Genomic DNA, 26,544 nt, shown 5'->3' on the forward strand with positions numbered 1-26,544 from the left:
TATTTAATTGGGATAATGAGGAAAGGAATGACATTGATTTCCTTTGTCAATGTAAGAAGGCCCTAGAGAAGAAAAAACAGAATTCCACTGTTAGCACATATTTTCCAAACCAAGGCAAATGTTGGCATTATCTTCAGATGAAAGTGATGTTGTACAGTTTAGATAACATTCTAGGCAAATTAAGGCTATCCTTTTTGGTAATATTTCTCATCTCTGAATTCACCCAAAAGACAGACAAATACTAATATCTCTAAATTCACCCAAAAGATGGACAATAATACTGATATTCTGACAGCACTTTAAATAACTCTCAAATTTGATATGCCCAACAATTCTGGTATGTTGGTGCTAGTTATTATAATCTTTAATTACTGCTGAGGATCTTGGTATCACATAACTCTCAAAGGGACCTCAGAGGCCATCTAATATAACCCCCTTATCTAACAGATGAGCAATCTGAGGGTCATCGAAGTTTCAGTGGACACAAGGTAAATACGTATCAAAAATAAGATGCAAATCCAGGTCTCATTTCCCTCCAAGCCCTGTGTTCATTCAGTTACACTATTCAGTCTTTCGAGCAATGCACACACACACAAAAATTGTTCTCTATCACATGCAGACAACACCTTCAGCGAAAATATATTTCATCTGAAACACATCCAGGTGTAGATAGGAACCATTCATGAAATTCAGGAGTTTCTTATTAAATGTTTTTATTCAATAGAGCCTTTACAACCTATTTAAAATGTTACATCCCAAGTGCAGAATGTTTGAGAAAACAATTACCAAATGCAAGTACTTACAGACAAAAATTTTGGAATAAATGAATTGAAACTAAGCACTATATATATGTATACCACGATCAAAATGCAGGTAAGAACCCTGGAGTACCTGAGTTTTCAAATTATTGGCTTTCCAGATACAGTGACTGCATTTTGACCCAGTTATATTAAACGCAGCCCACCCCATGAAGAATGTCTTTGGTTGGCAGGCACTATATCACCAAAGGTTAGGCAAAAGGTCCTTAGGTATGCTCAAGGTTTATCTTCAGATATTTCTTCCAGATGAAGGTCGGTTTGAGTTGTAAGGAAGGACTCCCATGTGGCAAGGCACTTTGAAAAAAGAAAACACACAAGGTAACATGAGCTATCCTTTCTTTAATCTTGACAAAAACAACACTAGTTGAAAAATGTTAAATTTCACCTCATTTTCTCTCACTCATCTAATCTGGAAACCTTGCAATTATTTTAGCTATTTCTTCTCCCCTCACATCCACTCAGCCAATTCTGCTTTCATAATATCTCTTCCTTGTACCTAATCTCACCTTCTTAGTTCAGGTCCCCATCCCCTCTCCTTAGTATTTGAGAAAAAGTCTTCTGTCTCTACAGCTTAGTGTCTATCCTTTTTAATCCATTTTACTTCTTGATGCCATATTGATCTCCTTAATGGTCGGCTTTCTTCAAGTCACTAGTCTGCTTAAAAAATTCTTTAATGACTTCTCATTTGGTGGTGCAGTGGATAGAGTGTGGGGGCCTGAGAAGCGTACAAGCTGTGGAACTCAGGACAAGTTACTTAACCTTTGTCTGCCTTGGTTTCCTCATCTGAAAATGGGGATAATGAGAATCAAATGACAGAATATATGCAAAGCTCTTAACACAGTGTACTGTGGAGCTGAATAAATGCTTATTCCCTTCTCTGTCTAGCATATAAAATCCCCACTCCTTAGCCTGGCATTCGAAGTCCTCTATAATCTGAACTCCAACCCGTTTTTCTTCCCTGTCCCATGCTACTCTCTTTCCCACGTCCTTTATCTTATTAAATTGGATTATTCAACATTCCCTGAACACATCCCATGTCTACCCACCTCTCTGCATTTGTCTGTACTATTCCCAATACGAGTTTCTCCTCTTTCACCTCTATCTGTTAAAAACCTATCAACCTCATATTGTGCTCCCAAATGGCTATTTCCTCCAGTGAATACTTTCTGATTCTTTTTGTCCCATCTTCCTCGTACACTGACCCAAATATGACAAAAATAGGAGAAGTGATGTGGGAAGGGTTGTTGAAAAATGGACACATTAATGCCCTGTTGATAGAGTTGTGAATCAATTCAACTATTCCAGAGAGCAGTTTGGAATTATGGAAATATAGTGACAAAAATGTCCATACCTTTTGACCCAGAGAGTCCAGTACTAGGCATATAACCCAAAGAAGTTATTGATAAAAAGAAAGTCTCTTATTCAGCAAAATAGTTTTTTGCAGGAGCAACTAAGTGGCATAGTGAATAGAGCACTGGCCGGGCAGTCAGGAGAACCTGAGTTCAAATCCAACCTCAGACATTTGACATTTACTAGCTGTGTGACCCTAGGCAAGTCTCTTAACCCTGACCGCCTAGACAAAAAAAAATATGTGTGTGTGTGTGTGTGCGCACACACGTGTGTGTGCACACCAAGACAGCTATTTATAACACCATTTTTTTTTGTGCATTGGTACATAACTGGAAATAAGATAGATGCCCATTAATTGGGGAATGGCTAAACAAACTGTGTTACATGAATGTAAAAGAATATTATTGTACTGCAAGAAACAACAAATATGATGAATAAAGAAAAGCATGAGAAGACTTATATGAACTGATGCAAACTGAAGTAAACAGAGCCAAGAACAGAGATAATGAGTACAACAATGTAAATGGAAATAATAAAACAAAACAAAAAAACCCAAAAATGTACACTGTCAATATGACAAAAGATAAATATAATCCCAAAGAAAAGATGAAAGGGGATTGGCAGAGCCAAGATGGCAGAGTAAAGGCAGGGACTCACCTGAGTTCTTCCCCAACTCCCTCCAAATACCTTTAAAAAATGACTAAACAAATTTTTGAGCAGCAGAACCCACAACAAGATGGAGTGAAACAAATTTCCAGCCCAAGACAACTTGGAAGGTTGGCAGGAAAGCTCTGTTGCACCAGGGTGAGAGAGAAGCAGTCTAGTGCAGGCTGTGCCAGTATAGACCTGGCCCCAGCAAACCAGGAACAGGCATTGGGGTGACTGAATCAGTAGGGGTAGAAGTGGCAGCAGCTTATGGAGCTCTCAGCCCACAGATTGGTAACAGGGCTGAACAACTGGTCAGAAGGATTTTACAGGGGTCTTTTTGCTAGCACTGAGGCAGTACTCTGTTGCTTTGCACACACTTGGACCTGAGTCCCAGTCCTGGGTGGCAGTCCCAGGGCGAGGAGGAGCACTACTAGCATAGCAGAGCTTGTGGCCATAGTGGATGGGGGACCCTCGTCACAGTTCCAGAACACAGACCAGGAGAGTAGTAAATCCCTCTCCTTTCAGTTCCCTAGAAGTATCTCTGAAAGCAGTTGCACAAAACCCATGAAGCTTGGGACAGTGCACCCTCCACCCTGAAAGCAGAGCCCTACTTTAACAAAGAGTTAAAAGTCAAGTAACAGACTAGAAAAGTGAACAAACAACAGGGGGAAAAAAAAGAAAAACCAAAAACCTTGACTATAGAAAGTGACTATGGTAACAAGGAAGATCAAAACACACACTCAGAAGAAGACAACAAAGTCAAAGTCACTACATCCAAAGTCTCCAAGAAAAGCATGAATTGGTGTCAGGCCATGGAAGAGCTCAAAAAGGATTTTGAAAATCAAGTAAGAGAAATAGAGGAAAAATTGGGAAGAGAAATATAAATGATGCACAAAAATCATGAAAAGTGACTCAACATCTTGGTAAAGGAGACACAAAAAAATACTGAAGAAAGTAACACCTTAAAAAACAGACTAGGTCAAATAGTAAAACAGCCAAAGAGGAGAAGAATGCCTTAAAAAGCAGATTAGGCCAAATGGAAAAACAGGCACAAAAATTCACTGAAGAAAATAATTCCTCAAAAATTGGAATGGAGCAAATGGAAGCTAATGACTCAATGAGAAATCAAGACATTGTAAAACAAAACCAAAAGAATGAAAAAAATAGACCCAGAAGAGATAATTTAAAATTTATTGGATTACCTGAGAGCCATGATCCAAAAAAGAGCCTAGACGTCATTTTTCAAGAAACTGTCAAGGAAAACTGCCCCAATATTCTAGAATAAGGCGGCAAAATGGAAACTGAAAGAATCCACCCATCACCTCCTGAAAGACATCCCAAAACGAAAACTGCCAGTAATATTAAAGCCAAATTCCAGAGTTCCCAGGTCAAGGAGAAAATATTGCAAGCAGCCAGAAAGAAACAATTCAAGTATGGTGGAGCCACAGTCAGGATAATACAAAATTTAGCAGCTTCTACATTAAAGGATCAGAGGGCTTAAAATATGATATTCTGGAGGACAAAGCAGTTAGGATTACAAACAAGAATCACCCTTCAGGGAAAAAATTGGTCATTCAATGAGATAGAAGACTTTCAAGCATTCTTGATAAAAAAAACAGAGCTGAATAGAAAATCTGACTTTCAAATATAAAAAGGTAAACAGAAAAGGGAAATCATAAAGGACTAAATAAGGTTATAGACTGTTTATATTCCTACATGGGGAGATGATATTTGTAATTCAAGAGTTTTCTTATTATTAGGGCAGTTAGGACTATTTATAGACAGAGGGCACAGGTGTGAGTTGAATATGAAGGGATGATATCTAAAAACTAAAGTTAACGGGTGAGAGAGGAATGTACTCAGAGAAATAGAAAAAAAGCAGAAGGGGGTAAATTGTCATCTCACTCTCATCACAACTGGCTCAAAGAGGGAATAACATACACATTCAATTGGGTACTGAAATCTATCTTTCTCTACAGGGAAGTAGGAGGGGAAGGGAACAAGAGAAGGGGGGTGTGATAGAAGGGAGGGTAGATTGGGGCAGGGGGCAATGAGAAGCAAAACACTTTTGAGGAGGGACTGGGTGCAAGGAGAGAGAGTACAGAATAAACAGGGGAGGGAACAGGATTGAGGGAAATACAATTAGCATCAGTAACTGTGAAAAAAATTTAAAAGCAGGTTTCTCTGATAAAGGCCTCATTTCTCAAACATATAGAGAACTGAGTCAAGTTTATAAAAATAAGCGCCATTCCCCAACTGATAAATGATAAAAAAGATATGATTAGTTTTCAGATGAAGTGGTCAAAGCTATCTATAGCCATATGAAAAAATACTCTAACTCACTACTGATTGGAGAAATGCAAATTAAAATAACTTTGAGGAACCTCCTCATACCTATTAGATTAGCTAATAGGACAGAAAAGGTAAATGACCAATGTTCGAGGCGATGTGGGAAAAAATGAGACATTAATGTTGTTTGTGGAATTCTGAACTGATTCAACCATTCTGTAGAGCAACTTGGAACTATGCCCAAAGGGCTATAAAATCATGCATACTCTTTGACCTAGCAATACCACTACTAGGTCAGTATCCCAAAAGATATTTGAAAAAAAAAAGGAAAAGGACCAATATGTACAAAAATATTTAGAGTAGCTCTTTTCTGGGGGCAAGGAATTAGAAACTGAGGGGACGCCCAGCAATTTTGGAATGGCTGAACAAGTTGTGTTATGTGATTATGATGGAATACTATTTTATTATAAGAAATGATGAGCAGGATGCTCTCAGAAAAACCTGGAAAGCTGATACAAAGTGAAATGTACTGTGTACAGAGTAACAGCAACATTATAAGATGATCAATTGTCGATGATGTAGCTATTCTCAGCAATACAAAGATCCAAGACAATTCTGAAAGACTTACGATGAAAAATGGTATTCATCTCCAGAGGAAAAAACTGATGGTGTCTGAATACAGACTGAAGCGTAATTTTTTAAAATTTTCTTCTTTTAAGGGTTGTTTTTGTCCATGTTTTCTTTCACTACATGACTGTTATGTGTCTATTTTACATAACTACACATGTATAACATATATCAAATTGCTTGCCTTCTCAATTGTGAGGAGGGAGGAAGGGAGAATATCTGGAACTCAAAGTTTTTATAACGAATGTTAAAAATTGTTTTTACATGTTAACGGGAAAAATAAAATACTAAATCAAAAAAAAAGAAAGAAAAGATATAAGAAAACATATGTTCTGCCTTCCCAATAGTTTTAGATCTAGACAGAATCTTAGAGGTTAAGGCAGATAAAATTAATAAAAAATCAGGTGTGAGGAAAATCAAGTTACTTATTCAAGGTCACAATTCCAGGCACATTTGATTCCATACAGAATGAGCTAGTGTTCACCCTACATGTAATCAAATATTTTATTTCATTATCAGTGTTTTCTGCTACCCCACTACGATAGATGGTCATAAGGTCTATGGACAAATACAACTTCAAAACTCAGCTCAATATAAATGCATTTTAAGTTAATTGTGATGGAAATTTATTGTAATGCTTTGAAAATATTTTTAGCCAAAAGGAAAATTTATCAGTGCAGTCTGGTTCAAAGCAAGTTTTAAGAAGAAAAAATCAAAGTCCATGAATGTTATTTAAATAGCAGAGGCAGGAAACCTAGGGGAAAAGGAAGAGGTAGGTAATATTTAAAATTTATCTCATCCTATTTGGTGTCTCTGAGTATATAAGTCCAGTGAAGAGTGTTGAATAAGCAGGAACACGTCATCAGCATAAGATGTACATAATGCTTCACTTGGAGAAGCCATCTAGTGATCTTATCTTACTGCTAAGTCTGCTATTTATAACACTCTAGTGCTTGGAGAGAATTTGGTGGAATTCAGTTTCGAATGTGGCACCCAAATGTCACTTAGTAAACCCATCATTAATCCGTAGAAACATTTGACATTTAAATATTCCATCTCCAAACATTTCAGATTTCTTTGTGGTTTGAGGTCCAGAAATCTGAACATAAGATTTATGGAAATATATCAATTTTAGACAACTGAAATTTGGGATAAAATACAGACATTTAGGACTAGCAGTTTCTTAAGGTCATATAGTCAATCTAGTGAAAGCAGCTTAATTGATTTTTAAACTCTTCCAGGAATATGTAGAAAATATGCACATATAAGACCCAGTGGATATGGCGCAGGAGCTAAACTCAAGAAACCATGAGTACAAATCCAGCGTTAGGCATTTATTAGCCAGGTAATGAGGGTCAAAGTTATTTAACCTGATTCTGCCTCAGCTTCATCTGTAAAACAGGGATCATAATATCTGCCTCCTAGGGTTGTCAGGACATTTCCAAAGCGCTTTGCAAACCAACCTTAAAGTGCTATTATTAGCTATTACCACATGGGTAAAGAGGCAAATATATCCATACTTATTTAAAGATTAAAGCTCCATTATTGAAAATGTCCATTTGTAAAAACAAAAACAAAAACAATAACCACCACAAAATAGCCCTACAGGCTCAAGTGAACACTTTGTTTAGGGACAATTATTTGCTTGCTTTTGCAAGCCTTTGAAATTGCTCTCAAACTTTAAGTGTTATTTGAAAAGTTTTTGATTTAATTTGCTTTGTGATTTGCTTAGTCTGTCTCCCATGCATGGAATGTGCTTCTTCCTCATTTCTGCCTCTTAGAATCTCTCATTTCCTTCCAAGCTCAGTACAAACATCAGCTCTTCATGAGGTCTTCCCTGATCCCTGCCAAATTGTTCTGGATTTACTTAGTATATATTCCATACATACATTTAGATGTGCACATTTTGGTTCACTGATAGAATGAAAGTTACTTGATGAGTGGGGCTACTTCCTTTTTTGCCCCTGTATTCATCTCAAAAGTTTGGCACCAAGTAGATACTTAATGAATGCTTGTTAATTAATGCTTTTTTGGATAAAGTGACTACTTTTCTTTCCCATAGGGATCCTTGGCAGATATTGAGGTGGTGACAGTGAAGAAAGCAGAAAGAAACTTGGAGTATTACAAAGTAGGGAAGTTTAACAAACAAATCTTCATAAAGGTTCAGCAAATGTAACTGTTTTGAAGGCCTCAAGTTACTCTCCAGAATCCTAGTTTGAGAAAGTTATGTTTTTATTATTTTATTTCCCCCATAAAGTATCTAAAATGGATATATATATATATGTGTGTGTGTGCACACATATGCATATGTGTATATGTATATGCACATACATGTATGTGTACACACATGCACACATATATGCATATATGTGCGTGTACATACATATACATGTGTGTGTGCGCGCACACACATACACGTATATATTTGTTTATTTGAGGTTTGGGGTTTGTTTGTTTGTTTTGTTTTGTTTTTGGCAGAGAGGACAGTCATTTGGACCTCTGAACCTGAAATGAGGAACATGAGGAAGGGTGTTCCTATAACGGCAGAACAAATGTTGTTAGGCAACTATTATGGCGGATGAGAAAGAGCAAGGCCTTGTTATCTCTGTCTACTTCACTCCTCTCTGTCCCAACCCTCATGAAGTTACTTCAAAAATCTAAAAGAAAGGGGCAGGTAGGTGGTGCAGTGGATAGAGTTCCAGTGTTGAAGTCAGGAGGATCTGAGTTCACATCTGGCCTCAGACACATGATACTCACTAGCTAAGTGACCCTGGGCAAGTCACTTAACCCCAATTGCCTCGGGGGAAAAAAAGGGAAAAAAAATCTAAAAGAAAAAAAAGACCTCAAACGTATTTCAAGAAAATAAGTACCCTATGTAAAATCCCTTCTGCTTCCAGTGATTTTCCAATAAAAAAAAAAGACGGGAAAAAAAGGAACACTGAATCATAAACTTTAAAAAAAAAAAAAGAATATCTTTCAAAAAGTTTACAAAGGCAAGCAAACAACTAAATCTGCCAAATGACCAACGAGTAGGCCATTGGTTAGTTTAGGTAGAGTAAGCCATTATTTTAAGAAATGTTTAAATAAATAAAAATAAGATAAAATATCAAATCCTGCTTATGTAGAATTATATTGAAGAAGGGTTGTCTGTCCCAAAGAAAGCATTCGAAGACACTTTAGATTAGATGGCCTCAACTAACTCTAAGACTGTAATTTTCTGAAAGATAGGCTCACTCAGGGTCACACAGCTACACAGGTGGGACTCAAAACCAGTTTTTCTGTCTCAAAATTCCATATTCTTTCCATTATATTACCCTGTTTAAGTGGGTTCTATTGATTTACTCTTTGGGTATACTAAATCTCCAGGTCACTCACCTTTATCCCCAATGTTAATCGCTTGGGTACTTTACCTTACATATGAGAACCCAAAAACAGTTTAATATCCTCCCTTACTTCCCAAGCCAATTAGGTGGTAAGTGAAACCACAACACAGAGCCTCCCCTATAAAGTATTCTAGATTGGTTGCTTCTCTTAGAAACCCAAGGGAATCAAGTGGTCCTAGTATCTTCCAAACAATCAGGTCTTAGAAAGCCCAAGAAGGAAGCAAGACGTTTCCAGAAATACAGGCAAATCAGAAAGTCATCTCTGCTTCAATCCTCTGGAAAATTCAAGCTCAGCTCAGATGCAAATCCCAGGGAAAGAGGTAAGGAGTAGAGCTCAATACAAATACCTAACTTGACCCAGGAGTCTCCAGCTCAATCCTGTTGCTCAAACTAAGGGAGGTCAAAGAAGTCAAAATGGATTGCATGAAAAGCTAACCCCTGCATATGACCTAAAGGTTATCCTAGTCATCTATCACTTGTTGATTATGGACCATATTTTTAGCAAGATTTGAGTTGGGGTATTCACTTTGAGTCACTTTCCTATGAGCAGTGATCTGGTAAAGAAGGACCTGTGTCCTATTTCTAGGTTCCCCAATGTATGGTTTGTACAATTACTCAAATAACAAGTACTTATTAAAGCACTACAAACATTATTAATTGTCAGGTATTAATGTAATGAGCGTACAAACACACAACAGCTCCTGCCCTCAAGGAAAATGCATTTTGTGGGCCCGGGGGGTGCAAGTAATTGTTTGAGATCAGAAAGGTTTCCTATAGGTGGTGGCAGAAGTGAGGAGGTAATGTATTCTATTGAGCCTGGGCAAAGATCTCAAAGTGGGACATGTAATGTTATGCATAAGCAAGAGCAAATGAGGCAATTTGGCTAGAATACAGAGTACACAAAATGGAGTAATGTGTAATAAATCTGGAAGAGTAGGCTAGAGTAGATAGTGAAGGGTTTTAAATGCTGAACAGAGGAACATGACACTGAAGAGGTAACATAGCTACCCTGAGCCTCGATGTTAAAAACTTCTGGAGAAAACAGGCTATAAAGCAATATACAAATGTTCCCACAGCGAACTGTGATTTAATAAGCTTATGGAATTCCCCCTTCCAAACTGAAGCCTAGGGATTTTCTTGAGGCACAAAAATGATTAAGTTACTTTCCTGGGGTCACCTGCATCAGAGGTGGATTCAATTTCAGGTTTCTCTCATTTTAAGCTCAGAGCTCTATCCACTAAGCAATGCAACCTGCACACATATACAAGCTATATTGGTGAAGGGCACATTACAAAGCAAAATAATCTACATTCAAGTATAACATAAGTATAACATATAAAGACCTGTTACTCATACATTCATGTCCTTCAGCCACAGCTATACAGAGGAAAGTAATTAGCACCAGTGACATCATTCTTAATGTCAAAGGGCAGAAGTATTAGTAAGAGTTTAACACCAAACTCACTGGCACTTCTCTTCAGAAAGTTAATTCAACAGCTATCTGATTTACTGACATACAAAGTTCAGACGTGTGCAAACCTCCCAAAAGGAAACACAAGATGCACTTGTTGAATTGGCTACACTTGCTGATTCGACTTTGGCTAGTCCTGTTACAAGCCAACACAGTTCCTCAGCCCTCTGGCATCACGGTACAGTGGAGAGTGTACTAGCTCTCAAGTCAGAGGTCCCGTATTCAAAGTCTACATGGATACACTTATGACTTGTGTAACCTTGTGCAAGTCACAACCTTAGCTGAGGTCCCAGTTTCCTCATCGATAAAACGAGTGGACTGAAAGGTCTCTGAGGTCCTTTCCAATTTTAGATTTCTGATCCTATGACTCTTTTTTGGATTCTTTTGAATGGAAAAAGAAGAGGCATCACATAAAAACTCAAGAAAGGAGCTAGGTGACATCATCATAGAGAAGAGGTGACAAGTATAAACAGACAAATTCAAGAGATCTGTTATTCTACTTCAGACAAAAATTTCAGTAACAAAATGATTTACTAAAATTATAGTTCAAATTATTCAGTAAGGCTTCACATAATTCTTCACTTCACAAAACCAATTCTGCTTTCTTTTCCCAACTCCCCACCCCCGAAAAAAGAAAAAAAAACGAAAATCCAATCCGCTGGGAGGTGGGGTGGGGTAAAGAGTGGAAAGTAATCACAAAGTCAAGCTAACAAACATTAAGTTCACAAATCACAAAATAGTCAGCTTCCTTCTGAATTCTCTTACCCCTCCTAAGACATTAAATTTAGAGCCAGAAGTAAACTTAGAAGTCATTGTAGTCCCTCTTATTCATTTTATAGATAACTGAGGTCCAGAGAGTTAAATGACTTGTCCAAGCCAGTAAGTTCACAGGACCCAGCTTGGACCAGGCTACCCAACTGTCCTTTGAGGCCAAAAGTCTGAATCCTTTTGAAGGACAGTAATACTAGGACACTTCTAGGTGTCTGTGATCTCATAGGTAGGGGTACTCTCTCCACTAGTGTGGACTGGGTGGAGTAGGAAGAGGCCCGGATATGAATTTAAAGGATGTAGATTCAAAACGTGATTCTCCTATTTCACTGTTTGCCTTCTCTGCTTTTTCATAAAATGAAGGGACGAAGTAAATTAGATGACCTCTAAGGTACCTTTCAGTTCTAAATCTATGGCCTCTATGATTCTCCTCCTGTGAGATTCTCTCCCACATCCATGTATAAATGCTCCACAGAAATTTTTTTCTCAATGCATTGGAGTTCATCCTCTGTGTCTGTTTATATTTGAGGGGATACAATGCATTGCTTGGGACAATGCATTAAAATAAAAAATAAGTTATCAAGATTAAGGGGCTGAATAAAGGAATGAAGAGAAATGGAGTAAACAGAAAAGTAAAAGATAATTTGGGCTTAAATGTCTAAAACAAAAACATGGAAAGATTGCTTAGAAAATGAAATTTTGACTTCAAAATTAAGTTGATTTGAGTTTGACTCTTATTTCTGCTACTTATAACTTTGGGCATGCCATGTAATACTTAAAATTCTCCCTTTGCACTCACTGCACATATCTGTTCTGAAGCCAAGCACAGTTATTTTGACCTTTGCAACATCTCTCCTATATATCCCCTTCTCTTCATAGACAGTGACCACCTTGGTACATGTCCTCATCACCTCTCTTTGGCTTTTAAAGCCCTGTAAAACCTGGCCCCTTCTGACCTTTCCAATTGTTTTACGCTTTCCTCCTATCAGGTGTACTCTACAATCCCAAAACACTGGCCTTTGTGCTGTTCCTCACACAGAACCATCTGTCTCCTGAGTCTTTGTCTTCGCACTGGCTCTCCCCCATGTCTGGACTGCTTTCCTTCCTCATGTCTATCTCCTGGATTTCCTGGCTTTCTTCAAGACTCAGCTCAAGGGTCTCCCCCATCTTGCTTTTAGATCCTTCCCTCTGAGATCATTTTCTGTTTGCAATGTATACATCTTGCATGTCACAGTTACTTGAAGGCTGTCACCTTCGTTAGAATTCCAGTACCCTGAGAGCAAGAACCCTATTTTTGCCTTTCTTTGTATTCTCAGTCCTTACCACAGTATATGGCACAGCACTTAAATAAATGCTACTTACTTGATTGCTAATTTTCCTCAGCTTCAATTTCCTCATCAGGGAAAAAAATGATAAGATAAAATGATCTCTAAGGTCCCTTACAGCATTAAATCTTATGGTCAGAAATAATTCTAACAAAATTAATGTCTAGGTTGGCAAGAAAGTTTTACTATTTTCACACTTATTAGGCAATGCAAAATAATGAGGAGCTCTGGCATCAATTCTAGTTAGCTCTGGTTTTCCACCTCAGTTGGTAGATCAAAGATTTGTATGGAGAAAATAAAAAAATACTAATTTCTAGAGTTTTCCTATTGGGTTAAGTGCTAAATGGTACCGATTTTCCTATAAATTTTCTTATTAAAAAAAAAAACTAAGCAGGTCACACTAAGCAATAAACACTGAAAAATTATAAACAGCCTAAAAAAAGACATGCTGGAAAAGCTCTAGATGAAAGATTTTCAATGGAAGCATGGTACATACATCAAAGAGGGAAGGGATGAGGGCCAGCTCTGCCATTAACTAGCCTGATGCCCTAAGAAACTTACTTCTGGAGGTCTATTTCCTTTTGTCTAAAAAGGGGTTTGGACTAGTTCTCCTCTAAGCTCCCTTCTAAGATGCCATGATTTGTTTGAGTATTAACTTTATTCAGCAAGGAGGACAGGAAGTAAAGAAAATTTTAAATTTGTTCCCTATGCCTGGAAAATTCTTTAAAGTTAGCAAATGACCACAAATCCATATCATTTTAAATCTGAAAGATTCTGGAGGGCAATAATGCACCCATACACTTTCATTTTTCCCATAGTACCTTGAGGAAGGAGTCTAGGATTTTGTGAATTATTGAACAACATGGACAACATTGAACAACAGAATTATGTCATTAATGCATTTGCTATACGTTCCAGATCACCCCTAAGTGAAAAATATTGTAATGCTATTTTCTTATCTCAGCTTTTCTTTTCTTTTTCTTATTTATTTTTAGTTTTCAACATTCACTTCCACAGGATCTTGAGTTCCACATTTTCTCCCCATCTCGTCCCTCCCCCCACCCTAAGATGGCGTGCATTCTGAATGCCCCTTCCCCTAATCTGCCCTCCCTTCTATCTCCCCCCCTTCTTTTATCCACCTTCCACTTCTATTTTCCTGTAGAGTAGGATGGATTTCTATACCCCATTGCTTGTACATCTTATTTCCCAGTTGCATGTAAAAACAATTTTTAACATTTGTTTTTTAAAACTTTGGACTCCAAATTTTCTCCCTTCCTCCCTTCCCACCTCCCCTCAATGAGAAAGGAAGCAACTCAATACAGGTTATACATGCAAAACACTTCCATAATAGTCATGTTGTAGAAAACTAACTGTATTTCCTTTCATTATAACCCGCCACATCCCATTTTTTATATTCTCTCTTTTGACCCTGTCCCTCCACAGAAGTGTTTACTTCCAATTCCCCCTTCCTCAATCTGCTCTCCCCTTTATCATCCCCCCACTCTCTTATCCCCTTCCCCCCACCTATTCTCCGGTAGGGTAAGATAGATTTCTATACCTAATTAAGTATGTCATTCCCTCCTTAAGCCAAATCCAATGAGAATAAGGTTCACTCATTCCTTCTCACCTTCCCTCCACTGTAAAAGCCTTTTCTTGTCTGTTTTATGTGAGATAATTTACCCCATTCTACCTCTCCCTTTCTCCTTCTCCCAGTATAATTCTCTCTCACCTCTTAATTTTATTCTCCAGATATCACCCATTCATCTTCAACTCACCCTGTGCCCTCTATCTATCTATCTATCTAGCTAGCTATTATCCATCTATCTATATGTACGTATCTATCTATCTATCTATCTATCTATCTATCTATCTATCTATCTATCTACATACACATATAATTTTTTCCCTACAACTACCCTAATACTGACAAATGTCTTATGAATTACAAATATCATCTTTCCATGCAGGAATGTAAACAGTTCAACCTTAACAACTCCCTTATGATTTCTCTTTCCTATTTATCCCTTTATGCTTCTCTTGAGTCTTGTATTTGAAAGTCAAATTTTCTATTCAGCTCTGGTCTTTTCATCAAGAATGCTTGAAAGTCCTCTATGTCACTCAATATCCACTTTTTCCCCTGAAGGATTATACTCAGTTTCGCTGAGTAGGTGACTCTTGGTTGTAATCCTATTTCCTTTGCCCTCTGGAATATTATATTCCAAGCCCTCCGGTCCCTTAACGCAGAAGCTGCTAAATCTTGTGTTATCTTGATTGTGTTTCCACAATATTTGAATTGTTTCTTTCTGACTGATTGCAATATTTTCTCCTTGACCTGGGAACTCTGGAATTTGGCTGCAATATTCCTAGAAGTTTTCCTTTGGAGATCTCTTTCAGGAGGTGATCAATGGATTCTTTCAATTTCTATTTTACCCTCTGGTTCTAAGAATATCAGGGAAGTTTTCCTTGATATTTCTTGAAAGATGATGTCTAGGCTCTTTTTTTGATCATGGCTTTCAGACAGTCCAATAATTTTTAAATTCTCTCTCCTGGATCTATTTTCCACATCAGTTGTTTTTTCCAATGAGATATTTCACACTATCTTCTATTTTTTTCATTCTTTTGGTTTTGTTTTACATCTTGATTTCTCATAAAATCACTAGCTTCCAATTACTCCATTCTAATTTTTAAGGAAGTATTTTCTTCAGTGAGTTTTTTGAACTTCCTTTTCCATCTGGCCAATTCTGTTTTTAAGGCATTCTTCCCCTCCTTGGCTTTTTGGACCTCTTTTGCCATTTGGGTTAGGCTGTTTTTTAAGGTGTTATTTTCTTCAGTATTTTGGGGGGGTTTCCTTTAGCAACCTGTTGACTAGTTTTTCATGATTTTCTTGTATCACTCTCATTTCTCTTCCCAGTTTTTCCTCTACTTCTCTTACTTACTTCTCAAAATCCTTTTTGAGCTCTTCCTGTGACTGATTCATATTTTCCTTGGAGGCTTGGGATATAGGAGCTTTGACTTTATTGTCTTCTTCCGGTTGTATATTTTGATCTTGTCACTAAAGAAAGATTCAACAATCTGACTGTTTTTTGCACAGTTTGCTCATGATCCCAGCCAATTACTTAAGTTTTAAAGTCTTTGTTAAGGTAGGGGTCTGCTTCCAGAGTGGAGAATGTACTATTCCAACCTTCATGGGTTCTATGTAGCTATTTTCAGAGGTACTTCTAAGGACCTGTAAAATTTCAGTTCCTCCCAGATGCTGTGATCAAAGGCCAGGTGTTTACTCCTTTCCTGGCCTGTACTCTGGTCTATGAGTGAGCACAAGCACTCTTTTCTGCCTTGGAACTGTGAAGAGGATTCCCTTTGCACTGTCACTACACACTCCACCATGCCAGCACTCCTCCTCACCCCAGGACCACCCAGAACCACAACCAAGATCCAAGTATGTACAAAGCAAAAGAATCTTGCATCAGCACCAGCAAAGAGATCCCAGCAATCCCCCTCTGATTAGCCACTCGATTCCCCCTCAGCATGTGGGCTGGAAGCTCCAGAAGCAGCCGCTGCCCAGGGACTATGCTAGGACTGGGGCTGGGACCAAGCTTCTCTTTCACAGCAGTCACAAACCTTTCCTACTGACCTTCTAAGTTGTTTTTGGCATTTGTGGGTTGAGAAGTCTGGAAACTGCCACAGCTGCCTGTGATTCAGTCCTCTGAGGCCTGCTCCAGGTTAGCTGAGGCCTGGTCTTTACCTGTGTGCCCACACTGAACTGTGTTCCTCTCCCAGCCCTGTGCAACAGACATTTCCAATCAACCATCCAGGCTGCCTTGGGCTGAAAATTTGTTTCACTCTTTTTGTGGGTTCTGCTGCTCTAAAATTTGTTTAGAGACATTTTTTACAGGTATTTGGAGGGGTTTGGGGAAGAGCTCAAGCAAGTCACTGCTTTCACTCCACCACCTTCACTCTGCCATCTTGGCTCCACCCCCCATCTCATCTTTTCTTTCCAAATCCACAATTTCTCTTCTGATGCCTCGTCATAACACAGTAGTGCTACTGAGTTCTCAGAGAATTCCAAAAGATTACTTCAGCAGAAACTAAGTTCCAGAAGCTCTTACTGGAATGGCTCAAAGTGTAGATGGCCTTTAGAATGTTTCAATGCAATAAAAAATTCTTTGTTTCTTTTTCCAGAATTCCCTAAACACTCACCCTAATAATTCTCCTCTACAGTTCCAAGTTTCCTCATGTGAGTATACCTTCTTAATACAGAATGCTAGCACCCTCTCCACCACCACCTTTTATCTATCTTGCTTCTTTTGAATAAGTTATATCCATCCAGAGCTTATGGTCCAGTTGTAGATTTCTTTCCACCAAGTCTCAGTGATAATTATAAATTATATATAACAAAGCTATGAGGTCAAATTTGCCTCCTCAATTAGGACTTTCTCTTGCTTTTTCTTTGCCTAAACTTTGAGCATTTGCATATACACATTTGAGGTCATGGGCTTTATTACTAGTTCCTTTCTTGGAGTCTGTGTGAATTTGTGGATCCCTTAGTCTTCTTTCATGCTATTTGTTGTTTAGTCTTTTTTCAGTTGTGTCCAACTCTTTATGACTCCATGTGAGGGTTTCTTGGTAAAGATACTGGAGTCATTTGCCACTTCCTTCTTTAGCTTATTTTACAGATGAGGAAACTGAGGCAGAGTTAAGTGACTTGCTCAGGGTCTCATAGCTAGTGTCATAAGTCTTCCTGACTCCAGGCCTGGTGTTCTATCCATTGTGCCATCTAGCTGCCTTGTCATCCTATTACATTCTAATTAACTTCATCCAGCCTCTGGACCAATAGCTGGCCCTGGAAAATATTCTCCTTCAAATGGTCCTCAAATTCTCCCAAATTTTGTCAAATTTCACCTCCCCAAATTCAACCTCTGAACTATTTTACTAGTTCAAAGGCCTCCAAGTTACCTACATAATTTCCTTCTCTTTCTCATTTGGCTCAAATCCTTTTGACTTTTTCTGCTGCTTCTCTCACAATCTGCTCCCACGGAGGCTGGAAGTAGAAGCTCATGCAATTTTGTTTACTGTTGCTATTGGATGCATGATAACACCAATCCCTGAAACTCTTTTATCTGCCTCTTCCAGCAAAACATTTGAATCACTCTTCCATTTAACTGCAACTTCCTTTTGTCTTCTGGTTGAACATATAGGAAGATGTTAGCACTGCTGTACTTCAGTTAACCTAGAAGACCTTACTGGTCACTACAAAGGGATGTCAGATTTGAAGTACTAACAGTTAAATGAAATTCTAGATATGATTTAAAAACTGCATGATTCTTAGCACCCCCTGCTCTCTCTTTTTGCTTCTGTGCCAGTCACTGAAAAAGCAGAGGGTGGTCCACTCAGACTCTCTGTGTTTAGATAGATTGGTCCCCAAAAAGCAGATTAAGTCTGTTCCTGGTACTGTACTCAGAACTCTTCTACTATGGTAGAAACTTCTACAGACTTACACCCCAATGGCAACCCCTCCTAAGAGTCAACATCATTATTAATGCCATGATGTAGCTTCAGAGTAAGACTTCCTGGTGTGAGTCTTGAAGTATTGACATATAACTGAAAAATCAGTATTAGGGCATCAATTTAATAGCACTGCCAATATAGGTAGAGGAAATGTGGTTGTGACCAAAATTAGGTTCAATGCTGACCAAAATGAAAACGGTGTTTATAGGTCTTAATCATTAGTCCTATTTTGGTTACTCCGTAAGACCAAGTCTAAGATACTACATATCTAAGCTGCAACTCAATGAGTCCATAATTTTGAAAACATTATTAGATTGTTTACTATATATAAAAACAAAAAAATGTAGGCAAATTACTTTAGAAAACAGCTTTAAGTTCAGAGCAGTGATGATGAAGTATGCCATTCATCTTTTCAAAGAGGTGATAGACCAAAGGTACAGAATGAGACACACATTTTCAGATATGGCTAACGTATTCATTTGTTTTGTTTGGTTGTACTTAAATGATATTCTGTTGGGGAATCAGATATAGGTAATATGAGAGATAGAAAAAAGAAAGAACATTACTAGAACACAAATATCAGAAAACAAAAAAAAAGTTCAGGAAGGATACAAAATAGGAAAATTTTGTCATCATGTGAAATTTAATATGCAATTAATAAACACATTGTACATAATATTTTTATATGCAAATCTCTTTTTTGTCCTCTGTATATTGAGTTTGTTTGAGTGTTAAATTCATAATAAGATATTTTTTAAAATAGTCATTTATAACTCATTAACTGTTTTTTTAAATTATGACTCAATTAACTTTAATTCAGAAAAAAAAATCACACTATGGAAAAAAAATTTTCCTAATATTGCAGAAATCCAAATTTAAATTTTATAGTTTTGAAAGATTATATAGGCACAATTCCAGGAAATCATCTGTTGTTTTGCAGTTTTTGAAATATTAATACTACAAAAATTACTTGGAGTAGAATTTGATCGCATTCTCAGTCTAAAAATTGCTACTTCGTCCCACTCTGTCAAGGCTGGGTATGAAAGAAGTTTGCACATAGAACAATGCCAGAACACTCAGAAGAATGAAAACATCACGGTACAGTACTGGAAATGTCTTATTGGCTATAAACGCCACCTTGTGGTCAATGTTTACAATTTTGCATAGATAAAGCAAATTGGGATTCATTTGTTAAGCTGCCACTTATAACATTCTGTCCTTTAAAAGAAATTTGCGTAGTGATGTGAGAAGCTGCAAAGGCATATTTGCATTGCAGGGGCAACTATACATAATCTTAGGACATTTTCTGTCTTTTTTTTTTTAAGAAGTCACAGTTAAGCTTAGGGGATTGTTTTCAACTACCTTGATATAGTATAGTAACAAAAGCAGCAGCAGTAAACTTATATTTATATAGTGTTTACAATTTTTCAAAGTACTTCCATATGTTATCCTTTTTATCCTTTTATCCTTTGGTACTTCAAAAGATTAATGTTTTTATTTCGATTTTTAAAAAGCCACCCTGATAAAATTGGGATTCTTCCTCCACACTTAATTCATACATACATTCTTATTACAAATGTAAACAGAATAAAGTACTATTATATTCCTATTAGAAATGTAAACAAAATTTGCAGCTAACCAGAAAAAAATAGGTCACAGGTTCTCCTTAAAGAGGCAAATGAAAGAGTTGGCCTAATTGTGTACGTAAGGACAAGCACAGATCTAAGATGTTACGGTTGAGGGGATTGAAGGGATCCATGCTTTTGCCAGGTATCACACAATAAATATTAAGAAACCCCATGGAGGGGAAAAAAAAGAAATGAATAACACAGATGAAAATAGAAACCAACAAAATTTTAAAATGAAGAGAGTATTAATAATGTCTTTAAAAAATAACAGAATGCAAATAATCAGCTAAAATAAAAGAGATGGGAAAAAACTATCAAAAAAATCCTCAACACAATTAAGTAAGAATTGGCAGTTTTAAGACTAATTACATGGCCAAATGAAAGACCTTATAATAAAAAAAATTTTACATATCAGAAAAGAAGTTAAGAATTAAAAGATGTGAGGGGGGAGGGGAATGAGTGGAATCAGTGACAAAAATGACCAATAAATATGTAATGGCATCCTCGGGCTATTTCATCTTGCAGGTCTCCTCCATGAGACCCAGAGCAGCTGCAAAGAGAACAGCATAAAAATACACACAAACAAAACAAACAAAAACAAGTGGATTAAGAATGCCAATTATCAAGATTATGATGCGTAGCTGGATGGCATTGAATTATTTTATTGGTACAAATAGGCACTGAAGATATATGATGAGCTTGGTCCAGAAATAAGACTAGACTCAGAAAGATAGCACTTGGGAAACTGTACAATGTTTTCATGATCCCAAACTGTTATGGACACATAAATCCATCTTTTTAAATAATATTTTGCTAGTGAAACTGCATACCCAAAAAACATAGAGTACCATGATCTCCAAAGAATCAAAAGACAATAGAGAAACTCATGATGGGTATAAATGTGTTATAGCACATTACCAATGAAGACTAATGCAAAAACACATTCTTTCTCTTTCTCTGTCTCTGTTTCTGTCTTGTCTCTTTCTCTCTCTCTCTCTCTATCTCTCTCTCACACACACACACACACACACACACACACACACACACACACACCCCAGAAATACATACGTGTAGTGGAAAAATTATGCACATAAATGAGTTCATGGATACACAGAATACAAAACATTTAATACTTCAAAATACCTATGATTCTTTTACTCTTCACTGAAACTCTCGAAATCAGCAACAATAACTAACCATCAGGTGGCCAACTATCTAGTTGATAAGGCTACACTAAGTCACTTGGGCTGGCAGTCTTCTACCTTATGTGATATCAAAAAAAAGCCAAGGTGTAATCATGACTGCAGAAATGTCGACAGTAAAAATAGACATGGTTAAAAGAGAAGAGCAAAGAAACTAGATTTTGCTTAAAGGCACCATAAGTAATTAAATAATATCTGTGCACCAAATGGCATTATACCAAATTACTTAAAGTGAAAGTCACTTGAATTACAGGGAGAAACAGGCACCAAAACTATTGTAGTTGAGGACTGCAATGTGTCTTTTTCTTACTAAGACATATCTAAGGATAAACAGAAAAGAAGTTAAGGACTTGAACAGAAATTTAAGAAAAATAGATATAATAGACTTCTGGTGATTGCTACAGCACTACATTTTAATTCTTTAAGTTTAAGTGGCTTTTTGTTTAGCCTAATATGCATTAAACTATGTCTTCTCAATCTGTTTTTAAATTTAGTTGCTTTCATAGTAAATACCTCATATATTCTAATTTTTTAGCCATTTTGCTTTGCCTAACAGTTCTTGTCACATTGAATTGGAGTTCTATCTATCCATTTTATTTTGATATTTTTCATGTTATTTTATTTTGTGTGTGTGTGTGTGTGTGTGTGTTAATACAACCTATTTTTGGATTCTACTTTCTTTTCCATTCTGTTACTTCCTCCATTTTATGGGAGAGTTTGCCCATTCACATTCATAAATATAATTATATTTTTTTTCCTTTTCCTTTTGTTCTATTTTATAATTTTAACCTTCCCACTCTCACAATTTTACAAAGAAAAAAGGTTGAAATGGAAAGAAAATAGGATTGACATCAATTAGCTAAAATTGAAGTCATTCAATCCATCCTTGGCCCCTCCTCTCTTTATCTAACCCAGATCCCAATCACTGATTTTTATACTCTTTTCCCCTCTCTTTTTAATATTTCCTTTATCATCCATTCTCTACTCTTGATCTAAACTTTTAATCGATCCACCCTTTGTTGAAGTTTGAATTGTGACTATTCTCTCTTACTCTATCCTTCCTCTTAAACCTTCTTCTTTCTTTCTCTGTCTCTATTGCATTAATTAATTTCTATACTATACTGTGTGTGTGTGTGTGTGTGTGTGGTTTTGCATGGTTCAGTAAAGGGGAAAGTTCACAAGATGCTCACTTTCAACCTCTCCCAACTTTTCCATGTTACTATATTCTTCTTCTGGCATACTCTGATTATGAGAATTCTTAAGGTATTCTCTAGTCTTTATCATTTTTTCCCATGTGTATTCCTTTTTCTTTCAAACAAAAGAGAACAAAATCACCACCACCCTCTCCAATCTTGTGTTAATTTTCTTTTATTCTCTCTATGACACTTGAAGATGGTGGACCTGTGAAGGGACATAACTTTTCTCACCCTAATAGAATTTATATACTCCATTTAGACCCCTTCTAATCACTTGAATACATTTACCTTTTTGGTCTTGTCTCCTGTGTTGAGTTTGAAAGATTCTACTCTGATCTTGTTTTTTAATCAGGAAAGCTTGAAAATCCTCTATGCCATTAAAGATCTTTCCTCAAACCCCATAAAATTACATTCATTTTTGCAGGATAAATTATCCTTACTTGTAAGCCTTTTTACTTGTGCCTTGGGAATACTGTATTCCAAGATTTCCTCTTCTTTAAAGTATAGTCTTAGGTGATTCTGTCATTTCTAGGTCCCTGTATTATTTTTTTCTGGTTGCTTATGGTACTTTTTCTTTGACTTGGAAGTTTGAGATTTTGGCTTTAACACTCTTGGATATTTTAAATTTAAGATTTGCTTGCAAAAGCTGATGAGCAGATTCTTTATATTTTTACCTTGCCCTCTGTTTCCAAAATACCTAAGAACTTTTCTTTGGTGACTTCTTGGATATGGTATTTGGCTTTTTGTTTGGTCTAATATGCATTAAACTCTGTCTCCTCACTCTGTTTTTAAATTTAGTTGCTTTGATAGTAGATACCTCATACGTGCTAATTTTTAGTCATTTTGCTTTGCCCTATTAGCTCCTGTCACATTGAATCAGAGTTCTGTCTGTCCATTTTATTGTTGATTTTTCTGATATCCCACAAACCTGGATAAGACTTTATACTTCTTTCAGCCTGTTTGTTATGTCTCACTCAGTTACACTCCTTTCAACTGGACTCCATAATGACCATGGCCCTGAGAACTTCATCATGCATCACTCTTGATACTCATACCTCATCGCTGCCTTCAGGACCTCTGACTGGAGGGCAGAGTAAAGCACACTTCACAAAGCTCTTTCTAAAGAGAGCTCACAGACCCCATCATGCCGCAGTCCCTTCCCTACTCTCTTTTTCTGTTTTTTTCCTTTTTTTTTCCTCTCCCATTAGAAAGTGAGCTCCTTGAAAGCAAACATTCTTTTTATATTTTCATTCTCAGCACTTATCACAGTTCCTGGCACAGGCTGTGGTTCAGCCATTCAGTCTTGTCTTGATTCTTCGCAATTCCTTATGGGGTTTTCTTGGCAAAGATATTGGAGTAGTTTGCCATTTCCTTCTCCAGAGAATTAGGCAGGGTCATACAGCTAGTGAGTGTATGAAGCCAGATTTGAACTGAGGTCTTCCTGACTCCGGGCCTAGCACTCTATATATGGAACCATCTAGCTGCCTCTAAGGCGAACGGAGGTTAAGTGACTTGCATAACCTAGGCTACAATCTCTGGTTTCTGATGCTACCTCCTAGTTTCCTGATAGGGTTGCTACCCTTGATCCCAATTCTGCTTCCTCCTCTTGAAATCCCCACAAGGGAATATTGCTGCACTCTTCATAGGCCTCAGCCATATAAAGGAAATCATTGTGGTCTTAGGATTCCAAAAGGATTCCCAAGTACAGGCTATGCCTTTCTTCTGTTGGCCCTTTGTCTCCTGCTTTGATTCCAACAGGAGTGCTGGCTTCAGGCCTTTCTGGGGGCCTGAGAATAGCTATAACCTCTGCTGTGCCCTCAACCAGCGTCCCTCCAGCTTCCAGCCTTATTTACAGGAGATTCTGCTGTCTTTAGGCCCCAGATTCACAGCCTTGAGGTCCTAATTACTAGAGATCCATCTGGCTTCTTGCTAACTGGATCTTTCCCACCCAAGATGCCTGAAGGTTTCTAGCTACATCTTGTACAGTCTTTGTAATGTAAGCAGGAATTCACAGGTGTTTCTCTTTGAACTTACTGATCTTTGTTTCAATTGGTGACCTTTTACATATTTTGCTGGGGCATTTGTTAGGACACACATCTCTAACATCTTTCATGCTGCCATCTCAGTGGAAGTCACTATTTTTTTTTGCAGATGCTAGTCCAGAATACATTTGACAATATGTAGCAAAAAATATTAGAAGATAATTCAATGGAACAAATATGAATGTGTAATCAAAGGACCTGGATATAAATGTCAGTTCTGTTTATTGTGTGAACTTGGAAGGTAACTTTAAATGAACCTCAGCTTTTAACATAATTAATAAATATAATGCTCACTTTGGGAAATCACATACCCTCAGTGCAGCCAAACCTAAATGAATAAAATGGGAAGGGCAAATTCTTACCCACACTAATTTATGATACATAATTACTTGGGCACCAAACAGACTGAATGAATCAATCTGTACAGCTAGGTACAATATCCTCCTAGAGTCCCAGTTCTGCCTGTAATTAGGATCTTATGCAGCTCATGATTCACATCTATAACATGATTTTCCTCTGCCACTTAGATATTAAAATCTGACATTCTAACTGAGCCATGAACATTCTGTTTAGTGTGAGGTAACCCAAGGACAAATGATTGGGTCCCATTTCATCTCTTGCTTTAACAACAGGGATCTCTTTTTTGCCTTATTTACGTGTACAAATCAGGTTCCTCAATATGAATTTGATTGAATTACAAAGGAAATGGGAAGACTGGGAAATATTCAGCTTTCATGTCTGGGATATTTTGAACTTAATAGAGAATAGCAGATTGTCCATGCTCATGCCTTGCAGACTTAAAAAAAAAAAAACAATAATAAGACTTGATTATTTAAGGGAACTGTCCTCACAATTATGCTTTCCTAGAGTGCTATAACAAACAAATTTAGAATTATCTATGAAGGGAACAACAGACAAATAACCTCAAAATAAGAGTTTTGATGGCTTCTAAAGTTGGAATAAAAAGCAAAGAAAAAGATTCATCCTAATTTACAAATGTAAAACTCAAGATACTTCATGTATTTATGAAGGTTTAAAAGATAATTTCTGGGGGGAGCTTAAAATGAAGTATACAGAAGCTGCTAGAAAGAACTAAAGAGCATCATAAGATAATATAATTAGGTTAAGTGTTAAGGAAACTAAGAAGTATTCCACATGGGGGGAAAAATGTAAATATGCAGATGATAAAAGTACATGTTCACATAAAGGCAGCTCTAACATTCTAAGCAAATATAGCAGTTTTTGTTAGTATGTAGGTTATGTAACATTTCATAAACAATAATAGCCCAACCTTACCTCTGAATAATTTTCTTAATTAAGCATTTCCACACAATTATCTTATTCTGTTTTCCCAATAACCCTGTGAAATGGGATAGGTCGGTGGCACTATCTTCACTTAACAGATAAGAAAATGAAAGCTTAGAGAAGCCAGTGCAGTGACTTGCCCAAAGGTACCACAACTAAGTGGCAAATGTAGCACTGGAAGGCAGATCCTATTCATTTTCAGTACAGACACCTTCCACTATGTCAGCTAAGTTCTAAAAGAGGCAGTAAATCATCGTGGAAAGAATCCTCAGCTTGGAGTCCAGACACCTGGGTTCAAATCCCCTATCTCTAAACCTGGGCTAATCACTTAATCTTTTATGTTTATCTTTATTTTTATCACTTTAACCAGAGGCAGTTCCCTAAGACTTATCTACTAAGTCACAAGTTTTCCACCGGCTTTCAGGGTGCCTCCATCATCTGGAAAATACCATGCTCATCATTTGCATATTCAAGTAATGATGGTCAACTATTAACGTAAAGAATTGTGATGATACACATTGTTTATTCAACTAAAATATTTTAAATTATTTCATTGCTAGAGACTTTTAGGTATTTATGCTTACGGATTAAAACAAAAACTAATTAAATGAATACTAAGAAAGCATATGTACTAATTACTGCTCCCAAAGAGGCAGTACTTTATTTCCAAACATCTTAGAAATCTTGGACATAGTAGAATGTAAAACAACTGCATAATTTGTCAATGAATCATTCCCCTATCTTCATTAAATTCATATTATGGAATCTATATTTTCTTAAATTACTTTTTTGGAGAACTCCAATTTGTATTCAGAACTGGAAAATTATTATATTTAAAGCAAAATGAATGGTTGGCTCTACCCTGAATCAAGAAATAGTGTTAATATTCTTTAACTAACCTCATAGCTCCCTTTATTGTCTCTTAACTTAAGGAAAAATGAGGCAGTAAAAGAGTGGAACTGAAATGGTTTTCTCCTCAGTCCTCCT

General features: G+C 37.0%; 1 protein-coding gene across 2 annotated transcripts in view; it reads right to left on the reverse strand.

Annotated features, from left to right (window-relative positions):
- Nucleotides 1-696: 696 nt before the first annotated feature.
- Nucleotides 697-26,544, reverse strand: part of SNX7 (sorting nexin 7) — a 125,726-nt gene continuing 99,878 nt past the window's right edge. For both annotated transcript variants that reach the window (XM_020998156.2, XM_078155000.1), the window contains exon 9: nucleotides 697-1,112. In XM_020998156.2, coding sequence (XP_020853815.2) covers nucleotides 1,035-1,112 — 78 coding nt within the window. In that variant the 3' untranslated portion in view covers nucleotides 697-1,034. The remainder of the gene's footprint in view (nucleotides 1,113-26,544) is intronic.

This window comes from Phascolarctos cinereus, unplaced genomic scaffold (assembly GCF_003287225.1).
Source record: "Phascolarctos cinereus isolate Bilbo 61053 unplaced genomic scaffold, phaCin_HiC Scaffold_5;HRSCAF=322, whole genome shotgun sequence".
Lineage (NCBI taxonomy): Eukaryota > Metazoa > Chordata > Mammalia > Diprotodontia > Phascolarctidae > Phascolarctos > Phascolarctos cinereus.